Raw genomic sequence first — 14,058 nt, 5'->3', positions numbered from 1 at the left:
GCCTGCATATCTACTGGCATCAGTAAGATTATTTCAAAGGTCAGTGTAAATTGATGTACATTATATGTATATCAAAAGCTCATGTATACAAAATAGAAAACATTCAATACATGTAATACAAATATTATACTAAATGTATGTATATGAAAAAATTATTTTATAATATAGTTACAATAAAAATGAATTAATATTAGTATAAAAAAAATCCATAATAATATTTTGATTACTTTTTTAATAAGAGATTTTACGACAATGTTAAATTTAAACAATACAAACTCTGAATAGAGTTGTGAACTTTTCTCAAGTTTAAGAAATAACAATTCGTAAATGATAAAATTTGTAATTGAATATTTAAATGACACACCATTCGTCGATGACTCGAAAGTCATATTCCCCACTCAAAGTTAATAGTCTCGTCTAGTGATTGATATCACGAATAACGATAAGGTTACATAATTAATTTGTGAAAAAGGCACAAATTTACAGTAGAAACGTCAAATGAAACGACCATGTAAAAGAATCCTGTTATCATTATAATAAGTATATGATGATTATATGTATATATAGACATACAAACATACATGGATCCTTTGTGCATATACATAATATATAATGTATACAAAGAATATCATAAATTTTCAATAATAGTAAACTTTTTGAGACCTTCATTCTTGAGATATTCGGTCTCTTAAGTTGACAAAAATAAATCTTAAGGAAAACTATTAAATTTTAACATAGTTATATTTATTTATTTAAAGCATTTTATGTACAATAAATTCATACAGTACCCTTCATTTACCGTCACCAATCGAAAGTTCTCTGATTTGAATGTGCATCGTCTCATACAAGGAGAACGTCCTAGCTATACAATATATTTGGATCTAGATACATACAAATGTATACATCTATATGTCAAGATGAACTTCCATTTACATTTGATGATGTCGTTTAAGCTGAACTTCCGTGGAATCAATCAACCGCATAAATAAAGGGACCACTGTATACAATACGATATTTTAAGCGAATACAGCAAATTCTCCATCTAGGAATTTTTTTGTAAATCAAAATTGCCTAATTTACATAATTTTTTTCATAAATACTAATGATGAATTAACTCATTCGAATTTTAAAAAAATGGTAATACTTTTTTTTATACAAAACAAATCGTCCAATAAGGGTAATATATATCTAACTAATGCAACAACAGGCCATAAGTTAATTATGAAGCGATGTTGAAAACATGTATTGCTCTTGTACACGTGTCAAAAATGAAACTAAAACTTACAATGGTATTTAATCAATACATTAATACAATATAAATCTAAATACATACATATGTAGATTACGATTAATTTGTTTTGAGCACAGTCATCACTAATAATTTTATATACTGTTTCTGAATTACATAGGTATTGCGAAAGGCGTAAGTTCGGAAATTCATACACGAAAGAATAACACAAAACATCACCATTAAATTAATAAGTTCCTGGATAAACATCACCTGTACATGTTGAGAAAGAATGTCCAAAGTAAGGTACTAAAAAACGAAAGATTTAAACTAGTACCCTGTCTATTTCAAAACATGAAATTTGTTATTGTTCTTACTATCAGTATGTACAAATATAATATTAAAATTCGTATGAAAATATCGCCATTTTTATTATATTCATTTTGTATTAAAGGTGAGGGGGTATGTTAAATTTAGTACAAAAAAGAAAACGATTTATATTAGCAAGTAGAAGTATTTGGAAATTTAAAAACCATAAAACAAATTTAATTCACTATTTCCTCTGAAAGTTAAACTGTATTATCAATTTACTATTAACTAGCATTGAATCAGTCTTCTATTGTTCAATTGCATATTAAAAGAATAATTATAATGAAAACGTGTTTTATAGCATTCATCAAAGTTGTATAAAGGTAAAATGCGAAAATAAATCATTCAAAACGGTGTTTAAACAAGGGTACACATTTCAAAATATAAAAATATGAATACATACTATCACTTTCAGTACCAAGCAAACGAAGACAGTATTTATGTATGTATATTATATAGTTAAACTTGTTTTGTTATAGTTAATATGCATTAAGAATACTTCATGCAGTTGATTACATACATAGTTTTTATTTAAATTTACGATGCATTTTCTGTACAGCACATTAGATATGAATAAAAATTCAACTAAGCTTAAGATGCATATAAGCATATGTATGTATAACAAAAACATTCAATGACATATTTATGATTTGCCTCAAAATTCAATTTCGGCTAGCTAAAATTGAGACATTATTCATATGTAGACCATATGTCCGTTTTCATAGTTGTTGAAAAAAAGCTTTAGCCATTATTTACATTTGCTTTTCGATTGAACAAAAAATGCACAAAACACAAATATTCAAATTAAGTACTCAAACTATGCAATCTAAATTTGAAGAAACAAGTAGAGATTTTGTCATCGCAATAGGTTTCAAAAAGGTCACTGGTATAATATGTATGTACATACATACATATAAAGATGCCGTGTTAGTTGTCGAATTTTTCACATTTTCATATTGAACTATAAACTTGGGAAAACGGCAGTGGTTGCAAATATTTGGTCATCTTCTCATATTTCAATTAGTATTTGAGATAGATTAATTCAATTTGGGTTGACTTACAGAGATCACTAATAACTTAAAATAAATTGTTTGACAAATCGACAGTGAATAATTCAAATGACAAAATTAATTAAAATAAACAATTTTTATTATAAGGGAAAATAATTTGTTTTAAATTTTGAGTTTCAGATACTTAACAAATTCGTATTAAAATTATACTGGGTAAAATATTTTTTAAGCTTATAAATCTAAAGAATCTTTGGAATTTGATGAAAATTCATGTTTGATGACTTCTTCTTCAGCTTCCTTTGAATGGTATCTGTAAAATAGTTATAGACGGGATGTTAAATAGAGTGTAAATGTGACATACATATATTGTAAGTATCAACGGTAAATACCTGGCAGTCATTTCTCTCAATTTATCTCCCAAAAATCTTCTACTGCTGACAATATCCATCATATCTTTGTTGATTAGTTTTGCTGCATTCGAATCCCGCTCTGAAAAAATAAAAATATATCCCACAAATCATAAATATACGTAAAAAGAAAACGTAATGTAACATTGATAATGTATATTTACACCGTTACATGCATTTAAATAACAGATGTATTGATTTCAAGCATATCAACATAATACACATGTAGAGACAGAGAGATGAGTTTTTACTTCAGATTATACATACATATATCATTAGACCCAGATAGAAAAACTATGGGTCTGCTATAGAGTTTAGTCGATCATTTTCTAACAGGTTTAAAAGATTAGATCGATTGCTAGCAAGTAATTATTTATGTAGTTACTAGTTAGGCAGTTTGATCACAAGTTATTATGCCTAACTAGTACTACATAAATAATTACATGTGACCAAAATGCCTAACTCGCAACTACGTAAATAATTAATTGCTAGCAAACGATGAACTATACTCTAGAGCAGACCGAAAAACTATACAACAATGTTAAAGAACCAAATTAGTAAGAAATTACTTGATTTATCAAATACTAGTGGTTTTTTTGTATTTTGTCACAAGAAAAATAAAGTTAAAAGGGGATGCCACAATGGTCCAAACTTAAACTTAAATAAATAAATGTGTGTATTATGTATGTATATATATGAATTTTTGATTGATATATTTCAATGCAGTGATATTTTTTTATAGAATATATTGAAAATGTATGTTTTAAGGTTTATTTATATTATTCAGCACTGCACGGAAAAGACTACTTCTATCCATACTATACAGCACCGCCCGTTTGCAGTACGTTCATACTCAAAATCGGCTTACATATACCTATACACATTACAGAGCACGACAATACGAATCAATATTGTCATAATAAGACGTTTCCGAAAATTTAATTATGAAGATACAACACTTTTCTTAGAACATACATACACGTCATGCGTGAATATTTACACAGTGGCCAAAGAAAACTAGTTCAACTTGATACGTTTCGGTAACATGTACTGCTGTATAATATGAATAGATCGTGTCGGTTACTGCTGTTACGATACACCATATGAATGTGTCCATATAAAATGTACCAAAGAATATTTTTCGTACCGCCGTTAACGTGCAGTTGCCGGTCTGTGCTGTGCTAGTAGAAATGAGCCTTTATATAAGGTAAATCGAAAAGAAATGTCATTTTTTTATGATACAACAAAACATTTATTTAAAAAAAAAACTATACATAATTATTCTATTAAATATTTTCCATCATTATCTATGATCTTCCTCCACAATATAGGCAGTTTTTTAATACCTCGATCATAAAATTCTGGCGGCTTATTATTAAAATAGAAATCCAAGTGATTTTTTACTTCTTCGATATTTGAAATTTTTTTATCGCGAAGAGAATGTTCCATCGATTTAAATAAATGATAATCCGAAGGTGCTATATCAGGTGAATACGGTGGATGTTGAAGAACTTCCAAATCCAGCTCTCTTATTTTATCCTGGGTAATCCTTGCTGCATGAGGTCTTGCATTGTCATGCTGTAAAATCCTTCTTTGATTATTGACTAAAACTGATCTTTTTTTTAACAGTTCCGTCTTTAATCGTTCCAATTGAGCACAATACAACTCTGCAGTAACCGTCTGTCCAGGTTTCAACAATTCGTAATGAATTATTCCCAAAACATCCCACCATACACATAGGAGAACTTTTTTCAACGTCAATGTTGGCCGAGTGGTAGGTACAGGTACCTGGTTCGATGATAACCATTGTTTTTTTCTCCGAGAATTACTGTAAAGGACCCACTTCTCATCCCCAGTAACAATTCGTCTTAGAAATGGATCTGTTTCGTTTCTGGACAATAGAGATGAACATATTGTTACGCGTTGATCTATGGCCGTTGGTGAAAGTTCGTGCGGTACCCATACACCCTGTCTATTTTTTTTTCCAAGCCTTTTTAAATGGTTTTGAACTGTTGTACGTGGACAACCAAGGTCTTGTGACAATTCATGTATTGTTTTGCGCGGATCGGATTCCACTAATGAATTCAGGGTGTCATCATCGATTTTAAGGGGTCTTCCTGTTTTTGGTTTGTCCTTTAATGATCTATCGCCACTTTTGAACTTTTTAAACCATCTATAGCACTTTCGAGTATCCAAGATGTCTCCATAAATATCACAGATGGTCTGGGTAGCTTCTTTTGACTTTAATCCTTTGTCAAATAAAAATAGCATAAAATATCGCAAATGTGTTTCTTCAATCTCAGGCCTCTGCATTTTTCTACTAAGGCCAAAAAAATAAAACAAATGTCAAAAATGAAAGATTACTAATAGAGCTTCAAAATGATACTAACCACGACGTGTTAACTCGACGGCAACCGTTGACAAACTGATTTCAAAGTGACGCAACAAAAAAATGACATTTCTTTTCGATTTACCTAATATAATACATAAAAATATCAGAAATGAAAGCACCATTGAAATAGAGCAACTAATGTATGTACATAGTGAGAAATAACGTTACACAGGTGTTAGTCAAGAGTAAGACAGGAACGTTCTGAACACGTCACAATGTGACTAATTTTTTTTTTAATATAGCTATAGAATATATAGCAAGTTGCATAGAAAATAAAATTCACATCTTAACGCATAACAGTTTGGTTCGGAGTCCTAAGGAAGGAAATATTTCGAGGAAAAATTATATATACTGTAATAAGGATGGTTTAATTAATTGAAAATAATTGTCTACGTAGTGTTGCTTTTTAAAATGTTCTAAGTATTACTATCTACAATAAAGGAATAAAAGCTACATACTTGATTGCATAGGTTTTGTCAATTTAAGTCGTAACTCGTAATATTTATCTTCGAGAAGGAGATCTTCGACTAAGAAATTTTCCACCTGATGTTGGAATTGTAACATCCGCAACTGTCGTTTTAAATTTGTCAAGCGCAACATGACGTGTCTATTTGAATGCAAGTTTCTTTTTTTAATAGACGTGAGCAACTCTTCATATTGTTCCATAATTTCTGACTCTTTCGTCTCTAGCACTTTTATATTGCACCGAATTTTCTTTATTCTTTTGTGTCTATTTAAAAAAATATAACAAAATTGAAAAATAATATTAAAAATATATATTTTATGGTCTCACAGGCCATATTTAAATTGTCCAACGCTAAAAAAACCCCAAGTATGTTAGTATATAAAGTCAATTAAAAATATCATTCACAGTCTTACACGTAGACTAGAGAAATAACTAACTTTAAATTTTGATGTAAATTTAATCTTGAAGCCTGGCAAAATAAAATGTAGTCAAATTGACGCTAGTTTGATTTTCATTTTAAGTTAATGTTAAATTTGAATTGACAGATAAATAACAGATAGCTCAGAAGTATCACATAAAGCACACAATTCACAAGAGTGTGGGTTAGCATTGATGTGTAAAATGAAAATATGACATTTTACAATTGAAGGACAATCAATTAAATGATGAACATGCTCATGATGACAACAAACATGCACTCTTCTTAATATGAAATTATTTAACTTAAAACTAAACACTTGCTGAATATTATTACAAAAAGCCATTAAATATATAAAATTTACTAACTAGTATATCTATAAAATAAATGCAAAGCTTTTGTTTCCAGATCATAAAAATTATATATCATTTTACTATAAATATATTGGCAGGAAAAAAAAGCAATAAAAATACTAGATCTATTTTCCAAACATTAAGAAATTAATTAATTTTAATTGGATTAAGTTACATTTTATACCTAAATTCTACATGAAACCTGGAAATTAGGATTCAAACCACAAACTGATTGATGGCACAAGTGATTATGTATGTGTGACATGTAGCAAACAGTGATATTGTTTGTTATTCATACCCTCACTAAAATTTAATCATCAATCAGAAAGGTAGCTTGATTCCGATTGACAATTCTATAGAAGCGTTCTCCGTATGCTTTTTCGAAAAATGGATATTTTATATTTGCCAACTGGAATTATGCATTCACATTTATTGCAATATTAAATAACACAATACCTTTCAGAAGCGAGGAGACATGTGCTTTCCGGCTGCACCGCAGAAGCCTCCATATGTTTCTCAGCCTCACCTGTTTGACAATTGAAACTTTAAATTTTTTATGAACTCCTCAAATTGAACCTTGAATTATACAATACAATACCTGAAAATTGGCCGATATTCGTAGGTAATGGAGGTATTGGTGGTGGAGATGCTTCTTCTTCAGAATTTGGATTTACAGTTGCCGCAGCTCCCTCTAAATGACACTGCTCCTGTAAATGAACATATTAAATGAGCATTGTAAAAATATGCCAGCAATTTTACATTCAAGTTACACATTGGAAGTCTAAACAAATAACAATGAAAATACATTAGCACATCATGCAGAGATACGTTTGTACCAGGAGTAAATACAAGCTCGAATATTGGCTTTGGACTTTTAAATATCGATTATATGAAAAAATCATCTTAACAAAATTGACTCAGAAGCATATCAATATGCCTTGTAAAATGTTCTATATTTTTTGCAAAGACAATCAACATCTTTTACTGACACGGATATAGTAAATTAGGATACTCGATTTGAAGGGTAGCAAACTTCATCATGTCAAACATTTGTACTATTTTCAATGTAGTGAAGTTGCCTTGAAAAATGTTTTTATATCTAATGGTTTTCTGTTGTCTTTTGGAATGGAAAAGATAAGAAGTGGGAATGGATTATGGTTTGGGTGGGATAGTTGGATTTTTAGTGATGCTAATTTTGCATAAAACTGTCTCTACGACTATTAATAAACAAACTCTAACAGCAGATGGTAGATTTTTAAACCATCTAGATCTTGCACTCAATGATAAACGATTTGGATTTGAACCAAAAACCACTCAACTGGAGAACAATCGCTCAAATATTGAGCTATAGCGGTTATTCATTTTATATAACTGACATTTAAAAAATCTACGGCCAATATTTCATATATTTTACACCTGATATAATACAATAGATACACAGTAGGAACACATAAATATTACATTCACTTGGTAGTTTTGATCTGTTGTGGAGTTTGAAGTTTTACTGTAGAGAAAGGAGCGAGAAGTATCTAAATCAAATTTCAAGCAGTGAGTGAATAAAAAATTAAATAAGATGATCAAAAATGTGCCTCGGAAAATAATTTAACACAAAACAAATACAGACAGACGCATATAAACGGAGAGATAAATTGACATCTTTGAAATCAAACTGTAACAAAATTAAATCGAGTCGTTGACCGCCAACACAACTTTGATGCTAAAATACAAGACAATTACAACGACGATATATGTAAAGCACAGCACACACATACGAAAATAATCATGCTAAGCAAAAATTCATTTCTTACTGGTTTGTCAGAATAATCCAAATTATAGCAGGACTGAAAATAAAAGAGCAATTATTAAAATTAGGATATTTTCAGTACATTTGCGTGTCGATAAATCTTCAAAAGCTTTCCGCATACCATTTATGATGTATTTTTATTGATCATATCACAGAAAATGTATGCATGTAAATACATAGGAACAACTATACACATTTACCACCAAATTAAATAAATGATAAACTTCAGTAAATGTAAAAAAAAACGATAAAAAAGACATGTGTTTAATCTGAATTGAAGTGAACTGCTACTCCATTTCTATTGATAGTTTTTCTTTGTCAATGCACACTTACCGATGTCTGTGCATGGGCAAATGTGCACATTCCAGCATACATTTACTGTGAAATTTGTAAAATAATAGATAAAAATGTATACAGCAAAATAAAAATTTAAATAGTGATCACTGTCCATAAAATAGTATTGATAAATTAGCTTTATACAAATGTTTATTTATTTTGAACTTGTCGAGGGATTATAACGAAATGTCTAATGATAATAAAATGGTATTACCTTAGATTTGTATTTGTCCCTTTTCAATCGGTTCTTCTTTTCTCCGAAGATGGTGAGCTGTCCGGTAGAGTCACGGCGTTTGAAAAAATCTGATACAGTTTTGACAATACTTTTTCTTCTCTCACTGTCTCTGTTTTTATTCTTCTTATTCAAATGTTCAGAACTATATTCACTCAAATACAGGTTGTTGTATGAAACAGATTGAGTATTTGCCATATCGTTGTTAGAGCATGTATCAGTTTTTCTCAAAGATTTCACATGTTGGACCAATTTTCCAGAGCAGTCATCTAAGGATAGCTGTCGAAATCCGGGAACAATTCCTGTCGGATGACACACTGGTAAATCAAAATTTTCCTTAGGTAGCGCTGGTCTGTCGAGGACGTCTTTGAAATTGGACGTAGTCAAGTTGGTGTTGAAGTTCTTTGGCTGTTTGTTTGCGGTGCCACACTCTTGCCGAACAGCTTGTGGTAAATCCGGCAACGAAAATGCTTCCGAGTTGCTGGGGTATTTTATTTTAGATTTTCCATTTGGTGTCGGAAATGAAGAGTTTAAATTTTCCAAATATAAATTCAGCATATTCTTCCTATCTGCATTTTCGTCATTCAATGGTTTCAATTTAATATCGGACGTGCGTAGTTGGTCGTGTTTGTTATCTATCCCAAAGGTGTGTTTGTTTTGGTCGGCAGTGGAAATGGGTTCACCTTTTGTTTGACCATTATCTGTGGCAGCTACGGCAAATCTTTTTCCAAATGTCTCTGGATTTATGGAACTTCTAGATCTTCTATTCATTCGTTTTTCAGAGGTGATAGAAGATTTAGACATTCTATCCATGACCATTTGGTGGATGACGTCTTTTTGCTTAACTTTTTCTTTGGATATTTCTTCTAGCTTTCGAGATGTTTTGGGTGAATTACACGATTTTTTATGTAAACTCGAATCGGCAGATTCCGATACACTCTTGGATGTATCATCACCGATATTATGCTTCAGACTTATACTTTCAGTATTCGTTTCGATTTCGTTGTTCATAGGTAATGAAATTTCATAATTTTGAGAGTTTTGATACAATATTTCTGTATTATCTGAAACTTCCTTACTTTTTTCTTCGGACGTTGTTGCAATCATTTCGATTACAATCGGCGGTGCAATATCGAGATCAGAGCATTCTAAATCAATGTTCTTCTTTAAAATAAATTGGTTATTTTCATTATTATCTATATTTTCATAGGTGTTTGAAGGTTCATCTGCATTAACTTTCAAAATATTATTTAAGTAAGTATCATTATTTAAAACACAAGCTCCTTGTTCTATGAAATCCATCGATCTATCATTTACAGGCGAGTCGCAATGACGATTAACAACTTCAATTATTTGAGGCTTGCTTGTATTAACAACCGAATTATCCATACCAATTTCTACAAATTCTACAAAACCTCTATTCACAAGCAATTCTCTATTTTTGGATGATGTTAGATTTTCAATCAAGCTTTCCTCTGACCCATTGTCCATAAAATCAATATCAGAGTGATCGTAATCAAGAATATTTGAAGGTGACGAATCAAGCTTTTTATTATCAGAAGTTCCTTTGCCACAAACATGTTCGCTGCGTAACAAATCCCATGAATTATCAATACCCAATTGTTTACGATTATTACGTTGGTCATTAACATTAGTGTTGCATTCTATGTCAATTGATGAACCATCCACAGCCCAATCTAAAGCTTCGTTATCGGTGAAGAAAGCTGTTATATCATTCCCAGAATCAGAATTAGGACTGGCATGGCCATCAGATTTCAACGCCTCTTCGGGGGTTACAGGTTTTAAATTTTCACTTTTGATTTGGGTATTGACAGTTTCGATTATTTCATTGTTGTTTAAGGTCCGTGTATTTGGAAGGGGCTCTGGATTTTCGTCTTCTGATCCTTGAGAACCAATATATTTACCATCTACAATCATCAAACTATCCAATTGCATAACTTCACCGCACGGCTTTCTGATTTCTACACGCGGTATAGCTATACTCTCTTGTCCTCCGTCTTTACTAGAATGATCTTCACTTGAAGAATCTGTGCTCAATAAAGAGTCAGATTCCATATCAGTACCAGAGAGCTCATCATTCTTTGTTTTCTTCCATGGAATATTTGGCACCATTATAGAAGTTTCTAATAATGGACTCTGACTTTGGACATATTTTGTAGTGCTGTCCTCAACAACTGCTTCTTTATCATCAATTTTCATTTCTTTCATTGCTGGTAGAGGATTATCGACATTTGAATTTAAATTGGGATTATCAATATTTGAGTTATTTTTATCGGTATTTAGAGTTGAAAGTACAGTATCATCAGTATTGCTTTCTGTGGTAGCAGTTTCTAATTTCGTATCACAAACATAGCTATTATTGTTGCTATTTTTGTTAAACGTGAAATTAAATGATGGGATCCTTTGTTTTAAATTCATATCAAAATTATTCATCGGTAAAAGGTTCATATTAGTTGGTGAAAGTAAACCACCATTGCGTTTAGAGGAATTTTCTAAAAATGCTTGCATTGAAGGACTAATATCTGCCGCTGGATTTAATAATTTTTGACACTCTGATATATTGCTGTGAAAGTTTTTCAATTTAGTATCAAGCTGAGATGCAGAATCTGATTTTTGAAGTCCAATGCTAGTTTGAGGACTTAAAAGATATTTCTTTTTTAATTCCAAAGCACGCTTAGTAGCAATACCGCTTGTACTTTGTGTTCTATTCAAAAGATAAGCACCTGTGAGCGGATGGGCTATGGGTACTTTCGTTTCAACGGGTACCAAATTCTTAAGTTCCAAATGAATACCAGGGCTTTCCTTTTCTTTCTTTTCTGTGTTACCATTGACGATAAACTTTGTCTTGACATGAACTTTAGTGAGATCGTTAGTTTTGTTGTCTTTCAACGGAGCAACTTTGAAATTTTTCTTTTTTGTTTTCGATATACCATCTGGTAACTGGAACTTTTTGTTGTCATGCTTCATGTAATTGCCGCGAATTTTACACACAAGCTTATCGTTGAATGTGATCAAAGGCAATTCGCGAGTTGGGGTAGGATCGTCATGTGCGAATTCACTGTCAGTTGACACTTCAGTTGCGGAATTCGCAGCTGCCGATGTTTCGGAGCTGGATTCTTCGTCAGATGCCACCTAATAAAAAAGAAAATTGGCTCATTATTTTCTATTCAATTCAATATTTTACCAAAAAAAAACATAAGTTGTCAATTAATGTTGATTTTATTCTAAATGAAATATGAAATGTAGTTTAGATTGTTATCGAAAACTTGGTGATGATGACTTGACGATGGCGTTTATTGAAATTTCTAAAAAAAATATCCAAAACGCAAAACCTGTGTGTTCAATAAAGCAATGAAACAACGATACAATTAAACAGTCTGGCAAAATCAATTTCATCGAATGCATTTTGGTTTTAGCAGTTTGACGTAATAAGCACAACTGTTCAATAAATCAAGCATGTTACGGAATAAATGTAAGCAGTTGGAATATGTTTAATTCAAACAAAATAATTTATTTCTAAATATTAATATACAAAAAAAATACCTAAAAAAAATCACATGCTCATCATAAGTTATTTTTAATTAATTACATCACATCCAAAAGTATACAACGGACATGTTTGGTTAGCACGCACACTCAATTATTAACAAATTCACTTCTGATCAAAAGGAAATTACCTTACATGTCCGTTGCTACCGCCAATCATCATCCATCATAGAGAAATTATGGAAAATTAATTATGTATTCGACTTATCCTAAAATAAATTTATCTTCAAACATTAAAACTGTGACGCGAGCGAAAAAATTTTCCAATGTATATATAAAATATACATACATAGTTGCATACATATTAAGAATATGAATAAGTAGCCATAAAGCGTATACAACATAACACATTACTCTAAAGTAAATTATTTATTTTACTGAATTGTGATAGTTGAGTAATAATGTTTGCTCTCAATGTCGATTCTTCTTTTTGTTTCTTTGAGGTTTTTGAGGGGGTGTGAGGCTTGGTGATTTTCTTAATTTTTTCAATCTGATGGGCACTACAGGTGCTTGTGAATGATCAAACTGCGATACGATTTCATTACAGATATTAACATCTTTAGTATTTGTATTCATTGTAAATTCTCGATGCATGCCAGCCTCACTATCTTCGCTTTCTGTCAATTGTCCATTGCTAACGTGAACGTCTTCCGATGATGAAGATGTGATGGAGTGTGTAGTGCTTTCAGAGTTGCATTCTTCGACATCAAATTGGTTTGAGATCGTTTGATTCAGTATTTTATTTACAGACGGTGATTCTAATTCGACGTGATCAGTGTGAGGTATATTATTAATACTAGAACTATCAAATTCAGAGATGTCATTGTTATTTATTTTATCTGAAAGCAAAATATTTTCGTCATTCATCAAAGTAAGATTGTCAATTTCAATCTTATATTGTTGATCATCAGTTAATAAGTTCTCATTTTCATGCACGTGCATATGAGAAAAGATTTCATTCGGAATTTCAGATTCACAAACAATATTATCAAATACACTATTGAAACTTTTGGAAGCGTCCATCTTTGGAGAAAGGTTGTTATTACTGCATTCATCAGTTAATTCTGAAGAACTATTAGAAGAGTTACTATTATTTCGTTTTAAATACATTGTTGTTTCAGATTTTTCGCTACCGTTCATCACATTTTCTTTTTGATCTATTATTTCCGACTCTGAATCGATTGTTTCATCATCATGCAATTTAGTATTTTTCTCGTCGGAAGATGTGCAATTATTCAATTCTGACGTATCATTAATGGAAGTATTAATAAGAGAACATGGGATGCAATCAAGTGCAGCAGAATTGTAACAGACATCAGGCACTGAATCAGTTGTATGATTCGAATCATCATTAAAATTCAAGGTTGAGTTTGCTACATTGTTATCTGTCATCGAATTAGCATTATTCGTAGTGTTTTCTTTATTACTTAGGACTGGTGCATTGTTTGAATCATTCAGTAATTCATTGGTCAAAGA

General features: G+C 31.1%; 1 protein-coding gene across 1 annotated transcript in view; it reads right to left on the bottom strand.

Annotated features, from left to right (window-relative positions):
• Window positions 1–731: 731 nt before the first annotated feature.
• Window positions 732–14,058, bottom strand: part of Mical (Molecule interacting with CasL) — a 78,295-nt gene continuing 64,968 nt past the window's right edge. The window contains exons 23-29 of the mRNA XM_077445742.1: window positions 8,998–12,168; window positions 8,452–8,484; window positions 7,242–7,350; window positions 7,100–7,169; window positions 5,865–6,136; window positions 2,997–3,096; window positions 732–2,917 (exon numbers count right to left, since the gene is read on the bottom strand). Of these exons, the coding sequence (XP_077301868.1) occupies window positions 2,839–2,917; window positions 2,997–3,096; window positions 5,865–6,136; window positions 7,100–7,169; window positions 7,242–7,350; window positions 8,452–8,484; window positions 8,998–12,168 (3,834 nt within the window). The 3' untranslated portion in view covers window positions 732–2,838. The remainder of the gene's footprint in view (window positions 2,918–2,996; window positions 3,097–5,864; window positions 6,137–7,099; window positions 7,170–7,241; window positions 7,351–8,451; window positions 8,485–8,997; window positions 12,169–14,058) is intronic.

Source organism: Arctopsyche grandis, chromosome 2 (genome assembly GCF_051622035.1).
Source record: "Arctopsyche grandis isolate Sample6627 chromosome 2, ASM5162203v2, whole genome shotgun sequence".
Lineage (NCBI taxonomy): Eukaryota > Metazoa > Arthropoda > Insecta > Trichoptera > Hydropsychidae > Arctopsyche > Arctopsyche grandis.
The sequence above is the reverse complement of the archived record's forward strand: the minus strand, read 5'-3'. Positions and strand labels throughout refer to the sequence as shown.